The 25670-nt window shown below is 50.8% G+C and overlaps 1 protein-coding gene across 1 annotated transcript in view; it reads right to left on the bottom strand.

Annotated features, from left to right (window-relative positions):
- The window catches only part of LOC131571589 (serine/threonine-protein kinase Pak-like), a 58957-nt gene extending 33626 nt beyond the window's left edge, over positions 1-25331 (bottom strand). Inside the window, exons 1-2 of the mRNA XM_058824368.1 lie at positions 24963-25331; positions 15678-15809 (exon numbers count right to left, since the gene is read on the bottom strand). Coding sequence (XP_058680351.1) covers positions 15678-15809; positions 24963-25331 — 501 coding nt within the window. The remainder of the gene's footprint in view (positions 1-15677; positions 15810-24962) is intronic.
- Between the last annotated feature and the right edge of the window lie 339 nt (positions 25332-25670).

Below are 25670 nucleotides of genomic sequence, written 5' to 3'. Positions count from 1 at the left end.
AAAGCTGCAGACTGCAACAAAATATGCATCAGAAGAAACTGGCCGCTTCTGATTTTTGCCTCGCAAGAAGGCTTCGCAACTCCGCACTTTGTTTCTTTGGCCACACGGGACAGGAATGGCCCCCACAGCTGTATGGACCACACAATCCTCCCCTTGCAGCTTATCAAAAGCCAAAAGACAGCTGGTCCAAAAGAGACTGTACAAGTGAAGAACCACTCAAGGAAAGTGCAGACCGCTTTCCCAAGCCAAACATACCTTTCCAAAAAAGGAAAACCAACAAAACAAGGCCTGGCACCTCCAGCATTACCGCCTTTGCCCTTGGCCATAGCACTGCAGAAGCCACGAGATAGAGCTTCCCTGAGCCAAGCAGCCAGATGCTCTCCCAGAGGCACCAGCCCTTTGCTGCCCCAACATAACAGCTCAAGTGCCAGGATCTGTGGTCGCTGGCTGGAGGAAATCCCGAGCTCCTGGCAGGACTCCAGCACCCAGCATCCTCAGCCTGCAACAGCAAAGTGCTGGCGGCTCCAAATCTTGCAGCTCTGCCTTGCACTAAAGACAGCACCACACACAACTGGCACTTACAGCTTCAGAATATCCAGGCCCTGGTGTGAGCACTGATGGAGGCTGGTGCTCATCCACCTCAATTTGTTCCACTTTGGCTTCATCTCCAGGAGCAGTGGGAGCCAGGGGAGAGACGGCTCTTGGTTCTGTCATCTGTGAGAAGAGAGGAGCGTAAGGGAGTGGCCGTTTCCTATCATGTAGAACCTCATTTCTTTTCACATCTACCCCCACATCTTCGAAGGAAAAATCAAAATATTTCATAGTGACAGAGGGGTTCTAAGTCACAGCCACCAAATTAAAATGGGCCAAATCAACAGCACTCTAGATGGATATGAAGCTGATTTTCTTCACTGGCTGCTATCAGCAAGCAAGGTTGTTTTGGCAAAACCGAACTTTTAGTGCTTGAAAGCACTGAAATGGAAAAGTAGGAAAGCGACAGCAATGCCATTGCTACTGCTGCTGCAGACGTAGAAAACTCAAACTGGATCACAATCCCATCCAGGGCTGCAAAATGGCAGAAAACGTTGTGCAGAAGCATCTGTGCTTGCTGGAAAAAGAGGAAAATGCACAGGCCTTCTCTTCCTAACAAAACAACAAGCCAACAAGCCACAAGATGGAAGCATCAGCCACTCCACTGTGTAAAGAGTTTGGATGCAGGGAGGGCATGTTTGGTGGTGAAACAACCCTTGTGCTGAGCACTGTCACACAGGGATTGATGAAAGTCTGTCGGAAGGTGCCTCAAGAGCCTCGCACTGTCGAGGATAAAGCTCCCTCAGCACCTCCTCCCTGGCCTTGTGCTGCACCCCCTTACCCAGCTGCCCTGTCCTTCTGTGCACACGCTGCAGCCCCTCCATGACTTTCTGCTCCCCAGGGCCCACAAGTGCACACAGCACTCCAGCTGTGGCCGCAGCGCTGCCCAGCACAGGGCCACGCTCACTGCCCTGCTCCTGCTGCCCCACTGCTGCTGGCACAGCCACCATGCCCTTGGCCTTCTTGGTCCCCTGGCCACACGCTGCCGCATCTTCAGCTGCTCAAGGCCGCCAGCACCCCTGGATGCTTTTGGGCCACGCAGATCCTCAGCCACAAAGGTGCCCATTTCACTCCTGATAAAGCAGGCCCCATTGCAAGATGGCCTTCCTCTTCCGAGCAACACAACACAGCAGTCAAGCACTTGCAGCTTCACCCTCACTCTGGGCTCCAATGCACTTGCCCAAGCTGCAGACTTCAGCACAAAACTGATCAGCAGAAACTTGCCCCTTCTGCTCTTTGCGCCTTCTGAAAAGCCAAAAGGCAGTTGGGCCAACAGTAACTCTACAAGTTAAAAATGACTCAAGTAAACTGCAGAACACTTCCACAAGTTAAGGCACCTTTCCAAAAGGGAAAACAAACCAACAAAACCATTTGACTTCCAGCACTACCACTTGCACCCTTGGCCGTAACTCCGCAGAAGCCCAGAGATGGAGCTTCCCTGAGCCAAGCAGCCAGAAGCTCAGCTGCAGCCCCCAGCTCGGTGCTGCCTCAACAGGACAGGTCAAAGGCCAATTTCCAGCTGTCACTGCCTGCAGGAAAAGGCCACGTCCTGCAGGACTCCAGCACTTAACATCCTTGGCCAGACACAGCAAGTGCTGGCCGCTCAGAAACTTGCATCTCTGCCTTGCACTAAAGACAGCGCCCCCCACAAAGGGCACTTACTCTCTTGGGAAGATGAGCAGGCTTTGGTGTGACCATGACTGGACGCTTGCGGTGGTCATCTTGCTCATTTTCCTCCTCTCTGTCTTCTTCTGGAATAGGAGAAAGAGCCAGGGGAAAAATGGCTCTTGCTCTTGTCACCTGTGCCAAGACAGAATGATAGGGACAGGCCGTTACCTAGCGCTTAGAACCTCATTTCTCCTCACATCCACAGACACATCTTCAAAGGAGAACTCATGAACTTTGTGTAGCAATGGCATTTGAAGTCACTCCAACCAGACTGAAATGGGCACATTCAACAGAACAGTATAAGGCTATGAATTCGATATTCCTCCTTGTCTGCTCTTTGCAGGCAAGGTTGTCTCTGCAAAAGGCAGCTTTTAGATCTTGTAAACTCTGAAATGGAAAAGTAGGAAAGAGCCAGCAAGGCCTTTGCTACTACTGCTGCTGAAAACATGGAAAACCAGAAAGGGTTCAGAATCCCTTTCAGTGATTAAAGGAGCAGAAAAGGTTGTGCAGAAGCCTCCTTGCTTGCTGGAAAAAGAGAAAAGGAACAGGCTTTCTCCCCCTTGGAAACCCATAAAGCACAAGACGGAAGTGACAGTGACTCCAGTGTCTGAAGACCTTGGATGTAGTGAGGTGATGTTTCAGAGAGGAAAGGCCCTTGTGCTGAGCACAGTTATGCGGGGATTGATGGAAGACTCATGAAGGTCCCTCAAGAGCCTCCCATTGTCCAGGCTAAAGCTGCCTTGGCACCTCCTCCCTGCCCTTGTGCTGCACCCCCTTGCCCAGCTGCCCTGTCCTTCTGTGCACACGCTGCAGCCCCTCCATGACTTTCTGCTCCCCAGGGCCCACAAGTGCACACAGCACTCCAGCTGTGGCCGCAGCGCTGCCCAGCACAGGGCCACGCTCACTGCCCTGCTCCTGCTGCCCCACTGCTGCTGGCACAGCCACCATGCCCTTGGCCTTCTTGGCCCCCTGGCCACACGCTGCCGCATCTTCAGCTGCTCAAGGCCGCCAGCACCCCTGGATGCTTTTGGGCCACGCAGATCCTCAGCCACAAAGGTGCCCATTTCACTCCTGATAAAGCAGGCCCCATTGCAAGATGGCCTTCCTCTTCCGAGCAACACAACACAGCAATCAAGCACTTGCAGCTTCACCCTCACTCTGGGCTCCAATGCACTTGCCCAAGCTGCAGACTTCAGCACAAAACTGATCAGCAGAAACTTGCCCCTACTGCTCTTTGCACCTTCTGAAAAGCCAAAAGGCAGTTGGGCCAACAGTAACTCTACAAGTTAAAAATTACTCAAGTAAACTGCAGAACACTTCCACAAGTTAAGGCACCTTTCCAAAAGGGAAAACAAACCAACAAAACCATTTGACTTCCAGCACTACCACTTGCGCCCTTGGCCGTAACTCCGCAGAAGCCCAGAGATGGAGCTTCCCTGAGCCAAGCAGCCAGAAGCTCAGCTGCAGCCCCCAGCTCGGTGCTGCCTCAACAGGACAGGTCAAAGGCCAATTTCCAGCTGTCACCGCCTGCAGGAAAAGGCCACGTCCTGCAGGACTCCAGCACTTAACATCCTTGACCAGACACAGAAATACTGGCCGCTCAGAAACTTGCATCTCTGCCTTGCACTAAAGACAGCGCCCCCCACAAAGGGCACTTACTCTCTTGGGAAGATGAGCAGGCTTTGGTGTGACCATGACTGGACGCTTGCGGTGGTCATCTTGCTCATTTTCCTCCTCTCTGTCTTCTTCTGGAATAGGAGAAAGAGCCAGGGGCAAAATGGCTCTTGCTCTTGTCACCTGTGCCAAGACAGAATGATAGGGACAGGCCGTTACCTAGCGCTTAGAACCTCATTTCTCCTCACATCCACAGACACATCTTCAAAGGAGAACTCATGAACTTTGTGTAGCAATGGCATTTGAAGTCACTCCAACCAGACTGAAATGGGCACATTCAACAGAACAGTATAAGGCTATGAATTCGATATTCCTCCTTGTCTGCTATTTGCAGGCAAGGTTGTCTCTGCAAAAGGCAGCTTTTAGATCTTGTAAACTCTGAAATGGAAAAGTAGGAAAGAGCCAGCAAGGCCTTTGCTACTACTGCTGCTGAAAACATGGAAAACCAGAAAGGGTTCAGAATCCCTTTCAGTGATTAAAGGAGCAGAAAAGGTTGTGCAGAAGCCTCCTTGCTTGCTGGAAAAAGAGAAAAGGAACAGGCTTTCTCCCCCTTGGAAACCCATAAAGCACAAGACGGAAGTGACAGTGACTCCAGTGTCTGAAGACCTTGGATATAGTGAGGTGATGTTTCAGAGAGGAAAGGCCCTTGTGCTGAGCACAGTTATGCAGGGATTGATGGAAGACTCATGAAGGTCCCTCAAGAGCCTCCCATTGTCCAGGCTAAAGCTGCCTTGGCACCTCCTCCCTGCCCTTGTGCTGCACCCCCTTACCCAGCTGCCCTGTCCTTCTGTGCACACGCTGCAGCCCCTCCATGACTTTCTGCTCCCCAGGGCCCACAAGTGCACACAGCACTCCAGCTGTGGCCGCAGCACTGCCCAGCACAGGGCCACGCTCACTGCCCTGCTCCTGCTGCCCCACTGCTGCTGGCACAGCCACCATGCCCTTGGCCTTCTTGGTCCCCTGGCCACACGCTGCCGCATCTTCAGCTGCTCAAGGCTGCCAGCACCCCTGGATGCTTTTGGGCCACGCAGATCCTCAGCCACAAAGGTGCCCATTTCACTCCTGATAAAGCAGGCCCCATTGCAAGATGGCCTTCCTCTTCCGAGCAACACAACACAGCAATCAAGCACTTGCAGCTTCACCCTCACTCTGGGCTCCAATGCACTTGCCCAAGCTGCAGACTTCAGCACAAAACTGATCAGCAGAAACTTGCCCCTTCTGCTCTTTGCGCCTTCTGAAAAGCCAAAAGGCAGTTGGGCCAACAGTAACTCTACAAGTTAAAAATGACTCAAGTAAACTGCAGAACACTTCCACAAGTTAAGGCACCTTTCCAAAAGGGAAAACAAACCAACAAAACCATTTGACTTCCAGCACTACCACTTGCGCCCTTGGCCGTAACTCCGCAGAAGCCCAGAGATGGAGCTTCCCTGAGCCAAGCAGCCAGAAGCTCAGCTGCAGCCCCCAGCTCGGTGCTGCCTCAACAGGACAGGTCAAAGGCCAATTTCCAGCTGTCACTGCCTGCAGGAAAAGGCCACGTCCTGCAGGACTCCAGCACTTAACATCCTTGGCCAGACACAGCAAGTGCTGGCCGCTCAGAAACTTGCATCTCTGCCTTGCACTAAAGACAGCGCCCCCCACAAAGGGCACTTACTCTCTTGGGAAGATGAGCAGGCTTTGGTGTGACCATGACTGGACGCTTGCGCTGGTCATCTTGCTCATTTTCCTCCTCTCTGTCTTCTTCTGGAATAGGAGAAAGAGCCAGGGGAAAAATGGCTCTTGCTCTTGTCACCTGTGCCAAGACAGAATGATAGGGACAGGCCGTTACCTAGCGCTTAGAACCTCATTTCTCCTCACATCCACAGACACATCTTCAAAGGAGAACTCATGAACTTTGTGTAGCAATGGCATTTGAAGTCACTCCAACCAGACTGAAATGGGCACATTCAACAGAACAGTATAAGGCTATGAATTCGATATTCCTCCTTGTCTGCTCTTTGCAGGCAAGGTTGTCTCTGCAAAAGGCAGCTTTTAGATCTTGTAAACTCTGAAATGGAAAAGTAGGAAAGAGCCAGCAAGGCCTTTGCTACTACTGCTGCTGAAGACATGGAAAACCAGAAAGGGTTCAGAATCCCTTTCAGTGATTAAAGGAGCAGAAAAGGTTGTGCAGAAGCCTCCTTGCTTGCTGGAAAAAGAGAAAAGGAACAGGCTTTCTCCCCCTTGGAAACCCATAAAGCACAAGACGGAAGTGACAGTGACTCCAGTGTCTGAAGACCTTGGATGTAGTGAGGTGATGTTTCAGAGAGGAAAGGCCCTTGTGCTGAGCACAGTTATGCGGGGATTGATGGAAGCCTCGTGAAGGTCCCTCAAGAGCCTCCCATTGTCCAGGCTAAAGCTGCCTTGGCACCTCCTCCCTGCCCTTGTGCTGCACCCCCTTACCCAGCTGCCCTGTCCTTCTGTGCACACGCTGCAGCCCCTCCATGACTTTCTGCTCCCCAGGGCCCACAAGTGCACACAGCACCCCAGCTGTGGCCGCAGCACTGCCCAGCACAGGGCCACGCTCACTGCCCTGCTCCTGCTGCCCCACTGCTGCTGGCACAGCCACCATGCCCTTGGCCTTCTTGGCCCCCTGGCCACACGCTGCCGCATCTTCAGCTGCTCAAGGCCGCCAGCACCCCTGGATGCTTTTGGGCCACGCAGATCCTCAGCCACAAAGGTGCCCATTTCACTCCTGATAAAGCAGGCCCCATTGCAAGATGGCCTTCCTCTTCCGAGCAACACAACACAGCACTCAAGCACTTGCAGCTTCACCCTCACTCTGGGCTCCAATGCACTTGCCCAAGCTGCAGACTTCAGCACAAAACTGATCAGCAGAAACTTGCCCCTACTGCTCTTTGCACCTTCTGAAAAGCCAAAAGGCAGTTGGGCCAACAGTAACTCTACAAGTTAAAAATGACTCAAGTAAACTGCAGAACACTTCCACAAGTTAAGGCACCTTTCCAAAAGGGAAAACAAACCAACAAAACCATTTGACTTCCAGCACTACCACTTGCGCCCTTGGCCGTAACTCCGCAGAAGCCCAGAGATGGAGCTTCCCTGAGCCAAGCAGCCAGAAGCTCAGCTGCAGCCCCCAGCTCGGTGCTGCCTCAACAGGACAGGTCAAAGGCCAATTTCCAGCTGTCACTGCTGCAGGAAAAGGCCACGTCCTGCAGGACTCCAGCACTTAACATCCTTGGCCAGACACAGCAAGTGCTGGCCGCTCAGAAACTTGCATCTCTGCCTTGCACTAAAGACAGCACCCCCCACAAAGGGCACTTACTCTCTTGGGAAGATGAGCAGGCTTTGGTGTGACCATGACTGGACGCTTGCGCTGGTCATCTGGCTTATGTTCCTCCTCTCTGTCTTCTTCTGGAATAGGAGAAAGAGCCAGGGGAAAAATGGCTCTTGCTCTTGTCACCTGTGCCAAGACAGAATGATAGGGACAGGCCGTTACCTAGCGCTTAGAACCTCATTTCTCCTCACATCCACAGACACATCTTCAAAGGAGAACTCATGAACTTTGTGTAGCAATGGCATTTGAAGTCACTCCAACCAGACTGAAATGGGCACATTCAACAGAACAGTATAAGGCTATGAATTCGATATTCCTCCTTGTCTGCTCTTTGCAGGCAAGGTTGTCTCTGCAAAAGGCAGCTTTTAGATCTTGTAAACTCTGAAATGGAAAAGTAGGAAAGAGCCAGCAAGGCCTTTGCTACTACTGCTGCTGAAGACATGGAAAACCAGAAAGGGTTCAGAATCCCTTTCAGTGATTAAAGGAGCAGAAAAGGTTGTGCAGAAGCCTCCTTGCTTGCTGGAAAAAGAGAAAAGGAACAGGCTTTCTCCCCCTTGGAAACCCATAAAGCACAAGACGGAAGTGACAGTGACTCCAGTGTCTGAAGACCTTGGATGTAGTGAGGTGATGTTTCAGAGTGGAAAGGCCCTTGTGCTGAGCACAGTTATGCGGGGATTGATGGAAGCCTCGTGAAGGTCCCTCAAGAGCCTCCCATTGTCCAGGCTAAAGCTGCCTTGGCACCTCCTCCCTGGCCTTGTGCAGCACCCCCTTACCCAGCTGCCCTGTCCTTCTGTGCACACGCTGCAGCCCCTCCATGACTTTCTGCTCCCCAGGGCCCACAAGTGCACACAGCACCCCAGCTGTGGCCGCAGCGCTGCCCAGCACAGGGCCACGCTCACTGCCCTGCTCCTGCTGCCCCACTGCTGCTGGCACAGCCACCATGCCCTTGGCCTTCTTGGTCCCCTGGCCACACGCTGCCGCATCTTCAGCTGCTCAAGGCCGCCAGCACCCCTGGATGCTTTTGGGCCACGCAGATCCTCAGCCACAAAGGTGCCCATTTCACTCCTGATAAAGCAGGCCCCATTGCAAGATGGCCTTCCTCTTCCGAGCAACACAACACAGCACTCAAGCACTTGCAGCTTCACCCTCACTCTGGGCTCCAATGCACTTGCCCAAGCTGCAGACTTCAGCACAAAACTGATCAGCAGAAACTTGCCCCTACTGCTCTTTGCACCTTCTGAAAAGCCAAAAGGCAGTTGGGCCAACAGTAACTCTACAAGTTAAAAATGACTCAAGTAAACTGCAGAACACTTCCACAAGTTAAGGCACCTTTCCAAAAGGGAAAACAAACCAACAAAACCATTTGACTTCCAGCACTACCACTTGCGCCCTTGGCCGTAACTCCGCAGAAGCCCAGAGATGGAGCTTCCCTGAGCCAAGCAGCCAGAAGCTCAGCTGCAGCCCCCAGCTCGGTGCTGCCTCAACAGGACAGGTCAAAGGCCAATTTCCAGCTGTCACTGCTGCAGGAAAAGGCCACGTCCTGCAGGACTCCAGCACTTAACATCCTTGGCCAGACACAGCAAGTGCTGGCCGCTCAGAAACTTGCATCTCTGCCTTGCACTAAAGACAGCACCCCCCACAAAGGGCACTTACTCTCTTGGGAAGATGAGCAGGCTTTGGTGTGACCATGACTGGACGCTTGCGCTGGTCATCTGGCTTATGTTCCTCCTCTCTGTCTTCTTCTGGAATAGGAGAAAGAGCCAGGGGAAAAATGGCTCTTGCTCTTGTCACCTGTGCCAAGACAGAATGATAGGGACAGGCCGTTACCTAGCGCTTAGAACCTCATTTCTCCTCACATCCACAGACACATCTTCAAAGGAGAACTCATGAACTTTGTGTAGCAATGGCATTTGAAGTCACTCCAACCAGACTGAAATGGGCACATTCAACAGAACAGTATAAGGCTATGAATTCGATATTCCTCCTTGTCTGCTATTTGCAGGCAAGGTTGTCTCTGCAAAAGGCAGCTTTTAGATCTTGTAAACTCTGAAATGGAAAAGTAGGAAAGAGCCAGCAAGGCCTTTGCTACTACTGCTGCTGAAGACATGGAAAACCAGAAAGGGTTCAGAATCCCTTTCAGTGATTAAAGGAGCAGAAAAGGTTGTGCAGAAGCCTCCTTGCTTGCTGGAAAAAGAGAAAAGGAACAGGCTTTCTCCCCCTTGGAAACCCATAAAGCACAAGACGGAAGTGACAGTGACTCCAGTGTCTGAAGACCTTGGATGTAGTGAGGTGATGTTTCAGAGTGGAAAGGCCCTTGTGCTGAGCACAGTTATGCGGGGATTGATGGAAGCCTCGTGAAGGTCCCTCAAGAGCCTCCCATTGTCCAGGCTAAAGCTGCCTTGGCACCTCCTCCCTGGCCTTGTGCAGCACCCCCTTACCCAGCTGCCCTGTCCTTCTGTGCACACGCTGCAGCCCCTCCATGACTTTCTGCTCCCCAGGGCCCACAAGTGCACACAGCACCCCAGCTGTGGCCGCAGCGCTGCCCAGCACAGGGCCACGCTCACTGCCCTGCTCCTGCTGCCCCACTGCTGCTGGCACAGCCACCATGCCCTTGGCCTTCTTGGTCCCCTGGCCACACGCTGCCGCATCTTCAGCTGCTCAAGGCCGCCAGCACCCCTGGATGCTTTTGGGCCACGCAGATCCTCAGCCACAAAGGTGCCCATTTCACTCCTGATAAAGCAGGCCCCATTGCAAGATGGCCTTCCTCTTCCGAGCAACACAACACAGCACTCAAGCACTTGCAGCTTCACCCTCACTCTGGGCTCCAATGCACTTGCCCAAGCTGCAGACTTCAGCACAAAACTGATCAGCAGAAACTTGCCCCTACTGCTCTTTGCACCTTCTGAAAAGCCAAAAGGCAGTTGGGCCAACATTAACTCTACAAGTTCAAAATGACTCAAGTAAACTGCAGAACACTTCCACAAGTTAAGGCACCTTTCCAAAAGGGAAAACAAACCAACAAAACCATTTGACTTCCAGCACTACCACTTGCGCCCTTGGCCGTAACTCCGCAGAAGCCCAGAGATGGAGCTTCCCTGAGCCAAGCAGCCAGAAGCTCAGCTGCAGCCCCCAGCTCGGTGCTGCCTCAACAGGACAGGTCAAAGGCCAATTTCCAGCTGTCACTGCTGCAGGAAAAGGCCACGTCCTGCAGGACTCCAGCACTTAACATCCTTGGCCAGACACAGCAAGTGCTGGCCGCTCAGAAACTTGCACCTCTGCCTTGCACTAAAGACAGCGCCCCCCACAAAGGGCACTTACTCTCTTGGGAAGATGAGCAGGCTTTGGTGTGACCATGACTGGACGCTTGCGCTGGTCATCTGGCTCATGTTCCTCCTCTCTGTCTTCTTCTGGAATAGGAGAAAGAGCCAGGGGAAAAATGGCTCTTGCTCTTGTCACCTGTGCCAAGACAGAATGATAGGGACAGGCCGTTACCTAGCGCTTAGAACCTCATTTCTCCTCACATCCACAGACACATCTTCAAAGGAGAACTCATGAACTTTGTGTAGCAATGGCATTTGAAGTCACTCCAACCAGACTGAAATGGGCACATTCAACAGAACAGTATAAGGCTATGAATTCGATATTCCTCCTTGTCTGCTCTTTGCAGGCAAGGTTGTCTCTGCAAAAGGCAGCTTTTAGATCTTGTAAACTCTGAAATGGAAAAGTAGGAAAGAGCCAGCAAGGCCTTTGCTACTACTGCTGCTGAAGACATGGATAACCAGAAAGGGTTCAGAATCCCTTTCAGTGATTAAAGGAGCAGAAAAGGTTGTGCAGAAGCCTCCTTGCTTGCTGGAAAAAGAGAAAAGGAACAGGCTTTCTCCCCCTTGGAAACCCATAAAGCACAAGACGGAAGTGACAGTGACTCCAGTGTCTGAAGACCTTGGATGTAGTGGGGTGATGTTTCAGAGAGGAAAGGCCCTTGTGCTGAGCACAGTTATGCGGGGATTGATGGAAGCCTCGTGCAGGTCCCTCAAGAGCCTCCCATTGTCCAGGCTAAAGCTCCCTTGGCATGTCCTCCCTGGCCTTGTGCTGCACCCCCTTACCCAGCTGCCCTGTCCTTCTGTGCACACGCTGCAGCCCCTCCATGACTTTCTGCTCCCCAGGGCCCACAAATGCACACAGCACCCCAGCTGTGGCCGCAGCGCTGCCCAGCACAGGGCCACGCTCACTGCCCTGCTCCTGCTGCCCCACTGCTGCTGGCACAGCCACCATGCCCTTGGCCTTCTTGGTCCCCTGGCCACACGCTGCCGCATTTTCAGCTGCTCAAGGCCGCCAGCACCCCTGGATGCTTTTGGGCCACGCAGATCCTCAGCCACAAAGGTGCCCATTTCACTCCTGATAAAGCAGGCCCCATTGCAAGATGGCCTTCCTCTTCCGAGCAACACAACACAGCAATCAAGCACTTGCAGCTTCACCCTCACTCTGGGCTCCAATGCACTTGCCCAAGCTGCAGACTTCAGCACAAAACTGATCAGCAGAAACTTGCCCCTACTGCTCTTTGCGCCTTCTGAAAAGCCAAAAGGCAGTTGGGCCAACAGTAACTCTACAAGTTCAAAATGACTCAAGTAAACTGCAGAACACTTCCACAAGTTAAGGCACCTTTCCAAAAGGGAAAACAAACCAACAAAACCATTTGACTTCCAGCACTACCACTTGCGCCCTTGGCCGTAACTCCGCAGAAGCCCAGAGATGGAGCTTCCCTGAGCCAAGCAGCCAGAAGCTCAGCTGCAGCCCCCAGCTCGGTGCTGCCTCAACAGGACAGGTCAAAGGCCAATTTCCAGCTGTCACTGCTGCAGGAAAAGGCCACGTCCTGCAGGACTCCAGCACTTAACATCCTTGGCCAGACACAGCAAGTGCTGGCCGCTCAGAAACTTGCACCTCTGCCTTGCACTAAAGACAGCACCCCCCACAAAGGGCACTTACTCTCTTGGGAAGATGAGCAGGCTTTGGTGTGACCATGACTGGACGCTTGCGCTGGTCATCTGGTTCATTTTCCTCCTCTCTGTCTTCTTCTGGAATAGGAGAAAGAGCCAGGGGAAAAATGGCTCTTGCTCTTGTCACCTGTGCCAAGACAGAATGATAGGGACAGGCCGTTACCTAGCGCTTAGAACCTCATTTCTCCTCACATCCACAGACACATCTTCAAAGGAGAACTCATGAACTTTGTGTAGCAATGGCATTTGAAGTCACTCCAACCAGACTGAAATGGGCACATTCAACAGAACAGTATAAGGCTATGAATTCGATATTCCTCCTTGTCTGCTCTTTGCAGGCAAGGTTGTCTCTGCAAAAGGCAGCTTTTAGATCTTGTAAACTCTGAAATGGAAAAGTAGGAAAGAGCCAGCAAGGCCTTTGCTACTACTGCTGCTGAAGACATGGATAACCAGAAAGGGTTCAGAATCCCTTTCAGTGATTAAAGGAGCAGAAAAGGTTGTGCAGAAGCCTCCTTGCTTGCTGGAAAAAGAGAAAAGGAACAGGCTTTCTCCCCCTTGGAAACCCATAAAGCACAAGACGGAAGTGACAGTGACTCCAGTGTCTGAAGACCTTGGATGTAGTGAGGTGATATTTCAGAGAGGAAAGGCCCTTGTGCTGAGCACAGTTATGCGGGGATTGATGGAAGCCTCGTGAAGGTCCCTCAAGAGCCTCCCATTGTCCAGGCTAAAGCTGCCTTGGCACCTCCTCCCTGCCCTTGTGCTGCACCCCCTTGCCCAGCTGCCCTGTCCTTCTGTGCACACGCTGCAGCCCCTCCATGACTTTCTGCTCCCCAGGGCCCACAAGTGCACACAGCACTCCAGCTGTGGCCGCAGCACTGCCCAGCACAGGGCCACGCTCACTGCCCTGCTCCTGCTGCCCCACTGCTGCTGGCACAGCCACCATGCCCTTGGCCTTCTTGGCCCCCTGGCCACACGCTGCCGCATCTTCAGCTGCTCAAGGCCGCCAGCACCCCTGGATGCTTTTGGGCCACGCAGATCCTCAGCCACAAAGGTGCCCATTTCACTCCTGATAAAGCAGGCCCCATTGCAAGATGGCCTTCCTCTTCCGAGCAACACAAGACAGCAATCAAGCACTTGCAGCTTCACCCTCACTCTGGGCTCCAATGCACTTGCCCAAGCTGCAGACTTCAGCACAAAACTGATCAGCAGAAACTTGCCCCTACTGCTCTTTGCACCTTCTGAAAAGCCAAAAGGCAGTTGGGCCAACAGTAACTCTACAAGTTCAAAATGACTCAAGTAAACTGCAGAACACTTCCACAAGTTAAGGCACCTTTCCAAAAGGGAAAACAAACCAACAAAACCATTTGACTTCCAGCACTACCACTTGCGCCCTTGGCCGTAACTCCGCAGAAGCCCAGAGATGGAGCTTCCCTGAGCCAAGCAGCCAGAAGCTCAGCTGCAGCCCCCAGCTCGGTGCTGCCTCAACAGGACAGGTCAAAGGCCAATTTCCAGCTGTCACTGCTGCAGGAAAAGGCCACGTCCTGCAGGACTCCAGCACTTAACATCCTTGGCCAGACACAGCAAGTGCTGGCCGCTCAGAAACTTGCATCTCTGCCTTGCACTAAAGACAGCACCCCCCACAAAGGGCACTTACTCTCTTGGGAAGATGAGCAGGCTTTGGTGTGACCATGACTGGACGCTTGCGCTGGTCATCTGGCTCATTTTCCTCCTCTCTGTCTTCTTCTGGAATAGGAGAAAGAGCCAGGGGAAAAATGGCTCTTGCTCTTGTCACCTGTGCCAAGACAGAATGATAGGGACAGGCCGTTACCTAGTGCTTAGAACCTCATTTCTCCTCACATCCACAGACACATCTTCAAAGGAGAACTCATGAACTTTGTGTAGCAATGGCATTTGAAGTCACTCCAACCAGACTGAAATGGGCACATTCAACAGAACAGTATAAGGCTATGAATTCGATATTCCTCCTTGTCTGCTCTTTGCAGGCAAGGTTGTCTCTGCAAAAGGCAGCTTTTAGATCTTGTAAACTCTGAAATGGAAAAGTAGGAAAGAGCCAGCAAGGCCTTTGCTACTACTGCTGCTGAAGACATGGATAACCAGAAAGGGTTCAGAATCCCTTTCAGTGATTAAAGGAGCAGAAAAGGTTGTGCAGAAGCCTCCTTGCATGCTGGAAAAAGAGAAAAGGAACAGGCTTTCTCCCCCTTGGAAACCCATAAAGCACAAGACGGAAGTGACAGTGACTCCAGTGTCTGAAGACCTTGGATGTAGTGAGGTGATGTTTCAGAGAGGAAAAGCCCTTGTGCTGAGCACGGGTATGCGGGGATTGGTGGAAGACTCATGAAGGTCCCTCAAGAGCCTCCCATTGTCGAGGCTAAAGCTCCCTTGGCACCTCCTCCCTGCCCTTGTGCTGCACCCCCTTGCCCAGCTGCCCTATCCTTCTGTGCACACGCTGCAGCCCCTCCATGACTTTCTGCTCCCCAGGGCCGACAAGTGCACACAGCACTCCAGCTGTGGCCGCAGCACTGCCCAGCACAGGGCCACGCTCACTGCCCTGCTCCTGCTGCCCACCTGCGGCTGGCACAGGCCACCACGCCCTTGGCCTTCTTGGCCCCCTGGCCACACGCTGCCTCATCTTAAGCTGCTCAAGGCCGCCAGCACCCCTGGCTCTTTTTGGGCCACGCAGATCCTCAGCCACAATGGTGCCCATTTCACTCCAGATACAGCAGGCCCCATTGCAAGATGGCCTTCCTCTTCCGAGCAACACAATACAGCAGTCAAGCACTTGCAGCTTCACCCTCACTCCAAGCTCCAAGGAATTTGTCAAAGCTGCAGACTGCACCAAAATATGCATCAGAAGAAACTGGCCGCTTCTGATTTTTGCCTCGCAAGAAGGCTTCGCAACTCCGCACTTTGTTTCTTTGGCCACACGGGACAGGAATGGCCCCCACAGCTGCATGGACCACACAATCCTCCCCTTGCAGCTTATCAAAAGCCAAAAGACAGCTGGTCCAAAAGAGACTGTACAAGTGAAGAACCACTCAAGGAAAGTGCAGACCGCTTTCCCAAGCCAAACATACCTTTCCAAAAAGGGAAAACCAACAAAACAAGGCCTGGCACCTCCAGCATTACAGCCTTTGCCATTGGCCATAGCACTGAGGAAGCCAAGAGATAGAGCTTCCCTGAGCCAAGCAGCCAGATGCTCTCCCAGAGGCACCAGCCCTTTGCTGCCTCAACATGACAGCTCAAGGGCCAAGTTCTGTGGTCGCTGGCTGGAGGAAATCCCGAGCTCCTGGCAGGACTCCAGCACCCAGCATCCTCAGCCTGCAACAGCAAAGTGCTGGCGGCTCCAAATCTTGCAGCTCTGCCTTGCACTAAAGACAGCACCACACACAACTGGCACTTACAGCTTCAGAATATCCAGGCTCTGGTGTGAGCACTGATGGAGGCTGGTGCTCATCCACCTCAGTTCGCTCCTCTCTGGCTTCTTCTCCAGGAGCAGCGGGAGCCAGGGGAGAGACGGCTCTTGGTTCTGTCATCTGTGAGAAGAGAGGAGCGTAAGGGAGTGGCCGTTTCCTATCATGTAGAACCTCATTTCTTTTCACATCTACCCCCACATCTTCGAAGGAAAAATCAAAATATTTCATAGTGACAGAGGGGTTCTAAGTCACAGCCACCAAATAAAATGGGCCAATTCAACAGCACTCTAGATGGATATGAAGCTGATTTTCCTCCCTGGCTGCTATCAGCAAGCAAGGTTGTTTTGGCAAAACCGAAATTTTAGTGCTTGAAAGCACTGAAATGGAAAAGTAGGAAAGCGACAGCAATGCCATTGCTACTGCTGCTGCAGACGTAGAAATCTCAAACTGGATCACAATCCCATCCAGGGCTGCAAAATGGCAGAAAACGTTGTGCAGAAGCATCTTTGCTTGCTGGAAAAAGAGGAAAATGAACAGGCCTTCTCTTCCTGACAAAACAACAAGCCAACAAGCCACAAGATGGAAGCATCAGCCACTCCACTGTGTAAAGGCTTTGGATGCAGTGAGGGCATGTTTGGTGGTGAGCACTGTCACGAAGGGATTGATGAAAGTCTGTCGGAAGGTGCCTCAAGAGCCTCCCACTCTCGAGGCTAAAGCTCCCTCGGCACCTCCTCCCTGGCCTTGTGCTGCACCCCTTACCCAGCTGCCCTGTCCTTCTGTGCACACGCTGCAGCCCCTCCATGACTTTCTGCTCCCCAGGGACCACAAGTGCACACAGCACTCCAGCTGTGGCCGCAGCACTGCCCAGCACAGGGCCACGCTCACTGCCCTGCTCCTGCTGCCCCACTGCTGCTGGCACAGCCACCATGCCCTTGGCCTTCTTGGCCCCCTGGCCACACGCTGCCTCATCTTCAGCTGCTCAAGGCCGCCAGCACCCCTGGCTCTTTTTGGTCCACGCAGCTCCTGAGCCACAAAGGTGCCCATTTCACTCCAGATAAAGCAGGCCCCATTGCAAGATGGCCTTCCTTTTCCAGCACCTCATGGTCCAATTAGGTATCAGAAAGTTTGATAGGAATAGTATTTTAAGTCGCTCATTCCAAATTAAAATTATCTTATTCAACTGTACAGAATGCGCCCTTTGTCAGATTTTTCCTGTCTGGTGTTAGTAAGTGTCATTCTCTTTGCAAAACATCATTTTCAGCTTTTCAAATCTCTGCGATGGAAATTTTAAAATAACTATCTTTGCCTTTCTTCTCTATTGGTTCTGGCATGAAAATGAATTTTCTTTCGGCCTTCCTTGCTCGCCCTCTATATTCTAGTGCTACTGGCTAAGCTCACATCTTCCTCTACAATTCTTAAACACCAGGGACATGAAATGTTATTTTCTAACTCACCTCAGGATCTTCAGCAGTGCTGAATACACGCTTCAGGTGTCCTGTAGTGCGAAAGGGAAATGAACCAGATGTTGTGAGAAAACTGCCTGGGCTGCTGAATCCCAGAGAACAAGTCAACCCAAACAGAGATGATATCCCGTTTCACAACATCCCTCCAGGAGAAACATTACATTCACACACCCAGTAATTGATCAGGAAAATATTCTTCCTTGTGCCTACACTGCAGCCTGTTTAGCCAGTAAATGAATACAAATATGATCAATAATATGCAAATTGTTCTCTAACACTCAATGCTCCTGTTCTAACAAACACATAAAACAGCTTCTGAAATCCTCTCCTTCAGGCACTTTTTTTTTTTCCTCCAATCACTTACATGCACTATTTCTCATTAACTTGCAGGAAACAGTTGCCCAGAAAAGCTTTCCCACAATCCCCCTGAGCTGTGGCAGTTCTATTGTGGAAGTGCACAGCAGCACCCCTAGGCTTCAGGAGCAGACACTCACTGCTTTAGAGTTTGCACTTCCTTGCAAAAAGAATTACTATTTTAGCACTCAATTAAAAAAAAAAAACAAACTTAAAAAAAATTAAAAATAAATAAGCTTTCTCTGAATTCTGAGAACAACTGCAGAGACTTTAAAAGGCCTTCCAAGAAGGTCTGCCAGTCTACATTTTCAAAGCTGTCTTGCTTGTCCCAGCAAACTGAGGAAATGACAGAGACTGCTGCCACAGACTCCCATGGAGGGAACAGAACCCCTGCAGGTTCCCTTGCAAATGCTGCCCCTGTGGCTACAGACACCCCCTTTTTGCAGAAGGGAAACCTCTACTTACGGGTGAAGTGTGTCACATAATAGATGGAATAGGAAACCCCATAGGCAGCGAAAGCTGCCATAGCCAGATGGTTAAACATTGTTAAAGTGTTGTGGGAGCTTGCCACAACACTAGGAAAGAAAAGGCTCTTGTCAGTGGGCACCTGCCTACTGACAAAGGCGGCAGCCAGGAGGGTTCTCCTAATCTGAGCAAACGCTAGGGATGCTCTGACACTCAGGCCTTCTGTGCACCAAGGCAACCTTCTGATGTCACTACGACAGTGTGACAACCATGCCCTGACATCACAAAGGAACTGCTCTGTGTTGGTCTGTGAGTTTATGCCAAGCAATACCCAACCTTCCCTACATCAAACACAAAAGAGCCTGGGAAGTTCTCCTCTGTCACAAAGCAGCACAAATTCCCCTCATGGGCCAAACCCTGTTGTTCAGGGCATCCAAGAGGAACTCCAGGAGTGCCCCAAGCACCTACAGCCTGTGCCCCAACTGAGCACTCAGATGGGACACAAGCAAAGGAAACCAGACCAATAAAATGGCCCAAGCATTGCACATTTAAGAAATTACTCTAACTTTCAAAATTTAAAGGTTTATCAAAGCTTAACAAAGAACTGAATAAGAAAACTTACAGCATTGGGAGTCTCTGTGACTAGCAGCCATGTGCTCATCTACAAAACGGATGCTCTGCCTTTTATAGCCTTAGCTCCTCCAGAAGTTTTGTCAGTCAGCTCTTTCTCTGCTGTCCATTGGTGGTGATTACTTTCTTGCACCTTGACTGGAGGTCAGGTGTTGTTTCCCCCTGCCTGCTGGTCACAAGCCAACCCTCCCCAAATGCCCTGACTACCAAGGCGATTACAAAGGGGAGGGGAAAGAGGATAATGGGAGGATATATAACAATATCATCACTACACATTTGAACATCCACATAACATCTACTTCTTAATTGACAGAGCCAACCATTGCATTGCTCGTCTAGAACACACAGAACCAGGAGAGAAGCCACTGTTGGCATCACAGCTGAAATGCTTCCTAACAAATCTCCCCACATATTTGCCCCTTTCTTGGACATGCCCAGGGCTCCGGTGCATGTACATCTCTGCCTTTCTTGCCCTTTGGAAGCAGTGGAACTGGCAGCATCTGCCCGCCAGCAGCAGCTGCTCCAAGCTGGGAACGCTGCTGGCGGTGCTGATTTCCAGAGGCTTCTGTGTGCCAGGGGAAGCCAAGGCAGGAGCGGGCTGAACGGTGCTGGCGCTGCTGCTGCTCTGTGCCAGAGAGCCCCGGCTGGGCAGGGCACGGTGCCCACTGCGCTGCGGGCTCTTTCTCCTGCCAGAGCTGGGCACACCTGGAACAAGGCATGACAACTGGTGGGCCAGCCAAGGGCTTTCTGGGGCTGCTCTGCTCTGCACACACCCAGGACACCTGCAGCACAGAATCTTAACCCTCAAACAGGTGAACCAGAGGGAAACAGCTGGAAAAGATTTCATTTGGACCATTCTTACCTGCTGGACAGAAGTCTTCAAAATGAACGTTACCAAGCAGGGCCTGATCCCTGCTGCCTGCTCAGGGTTAGAAGAGAGGCAATACTTGATCTCAGCACTGGGTGTGTGGGGAATCACTTCCCTGATATGTGCACACCCAGCAATCTCACTTACTAATGTGTATCCATGGATCTAAGACATTTTCAATACTTTGCTGAAACTCACAGGCTAAACATTACCCCAAATTATTTGATTTACTGATTGATACCTTTTGACTTACTGATATTTAAAGCACTTCTCAGAATTTACTGACATGAGTATAGGAGTGTCCTGCAGGTTCCTGCTGGCCTTTGTCACAAGTCCAGGAGGAGCCCCATGCATAAATAACCCAGGATAAAACGGGGCTTGCAAAGCAAAGTCATTCTATTAGTTGCAATAGCAAATAATACACAGCAACCCCTGGATTCCCAAAAATCTGCTGAGCAGGAAAAGGAGATGGAGCATGGTGCTCCGCAGCAGTGGCAGGTAGGCACTGCACTTTCAGGATATCCCCTGGATCAAAACCATGTGCATTTCATTCTTCTCACCCTTCCAGCTCAGAACCCAGCCCTATATCTCCTGCTCAGGAGTGGAATTTCCCAGTTACGGCATTGGCTCACACGTTGCTGGCGTGTGAGATGAGGCCAATGAATCAAGGATTTGAAAGAACTGGAAGAGTTAAAATTTTAGTAAGATTTAGTTAGGGGGAAAGAGTATAGCAATAAGAGTAGAAATAACAAGGACTAGTTAATAATTTGCAGGTAAGGTACTTAAGGCTAACGTAATATATCACTTGCTTGTCTTTCCTATGTTTAAAGAAGCAGGATGGGATGCGGATTTCTTTGTGACAAAGAAGAGGACCAGAGCCTGCACCTGGGCCTCGAAAGTTCAGCTAAAGGCAAGAAGTGCAAAAGCCTGCCAACAGGTCATAAGCAAAGAGGTCAAATTGAGGAAGACGTCTTGGCCTTCATCAGAAGGACACCATTCCCCTCTTTAAAACCCGCCATCACAGGTGAAGTGAAAGACTGCAGAAATGTGAAGGAACTTTGGACTCAATTATAATACATTTTAATACAAAGGGGGGGAGGCAGTGTTACCTAATGAATATGTGTTAGGTTTTTTGGGAACTATATGAATATGTAAGACATTTTAGATGAGTAGAGAGCCAGTGATTCTTCACACGTATCTTTAGGAGACAACTCCTCCCGTGCCTGGTGCTGTAATAAACACACCACCTTCTAACTTCAACTGTGGTGAGTTCTATTCCACACCTCATTTGGTGACCGCGGCAGGAACGCTTCTCTGCTCCAGCAAGAACAACCGCGCTGTGGACGTCTCTGGGCACTGCCAGGACATTCCTTTCCTGGAGGCACCTCTGGTCTGGGCTGTTCCTCGTGGGGGACAGACAAGACTGCTGGGACTGTGGAGAAAGGGAATGTTTAACTCTGTATAAAGTAAACCGTAAGGCGAACGCAGGGGAAGGGCTGTTCCTAAGTCACACAGAGATGTCCTGCGCACAACGTACGCCTGTACAGTTTGGGTTTGGGCCTGGCTGCCAGCAGAAAGGATTTGCTGTGTCAATAAGGACCTGCTAGAAATTCTGGGGGTGAATTGAGCAAATGCTGTTTTATTGCTGCAAGTTTTCCTGTGTGTTGTAATTGTGGTTGTGTTTCCAGTGGGTATGTTTTGAGGAAGATGATGTGGGTGGATGCTGATGTGGTAGATGGTGAGTTGTGTTGAGAAAAGCGAGCACTCTGTCCCCTCATAAAGAGAGACTCCTTTCCCGGTGAGCTTGTGTGTGTGGACTTTGTAATTGCAGGGGTTGGTACTCCCTGTGACACCTGGTGCCTGGGTATACAGGGGGGTTGAGTGGTTTTTCTCCCTACATTGTGGTCATTTGGGACTGTACGGTTGTGTTTGGGGAGATTTTAGGATTTTGTCTGCAACAAGTGCAGCAATTTAGGCAGAAAACTACAGTGTGGTGATTTACGTATGTTGAACTATGGTAGTTCCTTTCTACTGCCCCCCTCCCCCAGGGTTACAAATCTCCTGCCAGAAGGTGGACACTCTCTTTCCTCTCCTGGACATCCTCTTTCCTCTCCTGGATGCTCCCTTTCTCTCCTGGAGTTTTTCTCCATTAAAGCTGTGCGACTTTGGTCCCGAGAAGAAAGAGCGCCTCTCGTCTTTTGCTTTGTCCTTGTCAGTGTCACTGGGGTCCAGAGCTCACCAAACTGATCCCCCACGAGGCAAAAACCGTCAAATGGCCCCACATGCAGAGCTCAAAAATCGGCGACATTTCTGATGGACTGGACTGTTTGCCACACTTTTGGAATTCCCTATTCCCACACAGGTCAGGCAATTGTTGAAAGGACACACCACACTCTAAAACCCATTCTAGGTCTGCAAAAGGGGGAGTGGCCCAAGCAGCACCCCTGATAAGGTTCAGCAAAGCTTTAATGCCTTTATGTTTTCAATAGCACATTTCCAGGACCTAATCCTCCAATTTTAGGCACTTTTCAAACAGCACACAGGCAAAACTGAAAGAAAATGCTCCAGTTTTGATCAGAAACCTTGAGTTAGGACAAGTTGTAGGACCATTTGCACTAATCACTTGGGGCAAAGGGTATGCTTGTATTTATTTGCACAGGTGCCAGACCTAAGTGGGTCCCCGCGAAGGATGTGAAACCGTCTCATACACAAGAGCGCACCGACAATTCCACCAGCAGGAAAATGAGCACGCAGATGTGAGCCACACAGAGAAACTACAGTTCATGCCAGACGTTCCCTGTTCAACCTGTGAAAGCTACAAATCTTGAGTTTGATTGTTGATTTTTGGACTGTGAAAATTGTTTGTATCATAGAGCTCTTTCAGCAAAAGCGTGGCATCCATTTTGTTCAAAAGACTTCTAAAATTTTCAGATTTGTAAAAATTAAAGGTTAGAGGGACAGTTTAGTGCCCTATAGTCGGCCAGTCCCTGAACAAGTGCTAAAAGATTTGCTTGAGAACTGAAAGAGATGGGGAAGCTTTTGCTGAAAAGCAGCTGAACAGAAACATGGAGTTTGATCAAATGATATACTGGCGCTTGTTGGTTTTGCTTGCTTGCTTTTGCAGTGCATATATGCCTGTAGATCAACCAAAAATGAATGTTTACCTTGCTTTAGCCAAGTCAGCAGGCTCAGACACCATATGTTTGACCAATTTGATCCCACAGAAACCCTTGGTGACCTGTTTGGTCGGTGTGCCAGTGCCAGCCAAGCAATGGCCAATAGCCAATCGTGACAAATATTGGTGTGAGGCTGCCAATGAGACCAATCCCATAACCAGCTGGCATCACTGGGCCCCTGATCTACTTAGAGCACCTTCTGAACCTCAAGAATTGGAATTCTTGGTTCATTTCTAATGGAAATTTGTGCTGCCTTTCGGCACCAGGGAGATCCACAGTTAAATGTTACTCCCCATCATCCTGTGGACAGATACTCAAGTTTGTGGTGCAATTGTACTACCCCAGTGTCCCCTAAGGGTGAAACTGCTGACAAGCAGATGACCTAGATGAGTCCCCACGACAATTAGTAACAGAATATTGGCTCATTGGTGGAGATGAAGCCTGACAGGGAATTCCTCAAAAATTAAGGGTGGCCCATCTAGCATCAGACAACTCACTGGGATAGCACCTATCGTTAAAAAAGCCATCAAGAGAAAACACAGAGAAAAAAGATTTGCCCATCATTATAAAGAAAATTGTAATAGCAATTTCAGACCTAGGGCCCTGCTAAATGAGTTACATCAAATTTATTTCTGCATCCGCTTGCCTCGGGTGAGGCATTGAGACCATTATAGCAATTGGGGTGTTGGCTGGAGAAAGAAGACAGTGCTACTTGCATTGCAATTAGTGACGTGATGACTGGTGTTAGTGCTGTCAGACATGCAACCTTACAGAACAGAGCAGCAATTGATTTTCTTTTACTGGCACATGGACATGGTTGTGAGGAATTTGAAGGATTGTGTTGCATGAACCTGTCTGATCACTCTGAATCCATTCAGAAAAGCATACAAAAGCTGAAAGATTTGAGAGCTCCAAAAAAAGAAGACGGTGGGTCATGGTTAGATGATTTGTTCCAAGGATGGAGCTTTGCACCTTGGCTAAGGAGAACTTTGTAGAATAGGTCTCTATGGATTGGGTGTTTTGGTAGTGGTACTAGTAGTAATACCTTGCATACATTGGTGTGTGTGACAAATGATGGACAAAATGATCAAAGAAGTTTTTATCACACAAGAGAGAGAGGTAGGAAATGGATCTCAGAGAGTTCTTGAAATCTCACTCAGATGGTGGATGAAGGTGTAGACATGGAGGAAGGTTTTGAATTAAGACCCTGGAACAGACAAGACTTTTTTGGAACAATGACTTGTAATTGCTATCAGACATGACTTTTGCCCTTTGAACTGACTGGACTTTCACAGCATTAAAATTGCTGTGTTGGAGTATAGCAAGGCTTAATGTGAGCAAAAAGGATGCTTTAAGCAAGTAATAAGCAGGTATACTACAGTAAAGCTATGAAATGCAGGGTAGTTAATAAACGACATGGATACAAAGGTTTCTTTTTAGCCCACCTGTGAGGGGGAATAGTGGGAATCTTTCAAATCAGAGGGTTTTGGGACAGCTGCAAAACGCACATCTCAGAGAAAGCAGAACCGCAGTTAGAGCTAAGCAGCAGCCATAAGATTTGTCAGCAGAAAAGTTATATAAGAAGTAGAAAAGTAAGAACAAATAGAACAATGGTTTGTGTCTATTACTGTAGAATCCAGGATGTTCCTATGTCTGAGATGTAACACACAACAGAACTCCCTTTGGTCATCAGCAAACAGCTTCGTTTATTGCCTTCAGCACCCACAGTCCATTTAGCCCAGTCAAAACTCCCAGGCCGAGACATCTCATTGGTCTATCTCTGTGCCCCCAGACTCTGAACCAATGCAATGTCTGTATCTTAGGAGAGCTCCCATTGCCTGGGAACTTCTGTCAGTCAGTCCAGAGGCTGCTCCGTGGAGCTGAATTGGGCTCCTCATTCTAATTTGATTGATACTGACCCACCAGTGTATTAACGCTTGGCTGGAATGACTCCCTAAGCTACAGAAAAGTATCTCTAGCAAGATATTAGGAACTTCTAAGCTTAATAATGGAGCTCTGTCCATTTCGTTTTAAGGCTTACAAGCAGGTATAGTGTTTGAAATAAGCAAGCAGTGTTTTAACAAAAGATACGTGTGCTTATAGTGGTTGCACAGAACTGCTGTCAATATGCTTTTGCTTTGTGTGAGTAGTCAAAAGACTTTTAAAGTAAGTTGTACCATTAAGTTCATTGCCTGCTGCCAGGGACGTGAGCTGCTGGCATCTTCCCACTGTCATACCCATGTAATGAGACTGATGCTGGAAAACAAACAGCTCCAGGCGCGTTCCTCAGCAGTCCCGTCCCTTTCGTGATTCGTACAGAGACCCGCGGCCAGCAATACTCAGCTGAGGACCAGAAGAGACCGGAATAGTCCGGGCACTCCAGCTTCACTGCAAGGCATCCGGCAGCCTTGAGGGTACAAAGCGAGCACAGGTCGCAGCTCCTCGTGTCCGGAGCGAGCCCGGAGCAGCTCTCACAGGCCGCAGCCCCTCCCAGGCCCAGCTCCGGGCGCAGCCGGGGCCGCTCCGACTGTGCGGGGCCGCTGCCGGGGCGCTGTCGCGGCTCCTCCCGCGGGGCGGAGCTGACGCGGCCCCGGCGGCCCCGGCCCGGCCCCGCTGCGCTCCGAGCGCGGCCCCGGAGCGGCCCGGCCGAGGCGGCGAGGGACGGGCGGCGAGGGGCCGGGGGCATGGGGCGCTCCGGGAACGGGCGGACATCCCGGCAGAGGGGAGAGAGACCTGGCAGAGGGAGGAGTGAGCGGGAGAGGGGAGAGATGCTGGGAGGAGGGCAGAACTCTGGGAGAGGGGAGAAATCCTGCAAGAGGGAGAAGCCACCGCGGAGAAGGGGGAGATTCCGACCGAGGCGAGAGAGTCCGAGAGAAGGGGCAGCTCTCGGGAGAGACGGGAGGACCCAGGAAGATGGGGTAGAGCACGGGAGAGGAGAGACTCCGGGAGCGGGGAGCGCCTTGGCGCAGAGAGAGAGCCCGGGAGCCGGGAGATCCCCTGCAAGGGGTGAGCCAGGGAGAGGGGG

This window comes from Ammospiza caudacuta, chromosome Z, assembly GCF_027887145.1.
Source record: "Ammospiza caudacuta isolate bAmmCau1 chromosome Z, bAmmCau1.pri, whole genome shotgun sequence".
Taxonomy (NCBI): domain Eukaryota; kingdom Metazoa; phylum Chordata; class Aves; order Passeriformes; family Passerellidae; genus Ammospiza; species Ammospiza caudacuta.
This window is presented reverse-complemented; position numbering and strand designations above follow the sequence as displayed.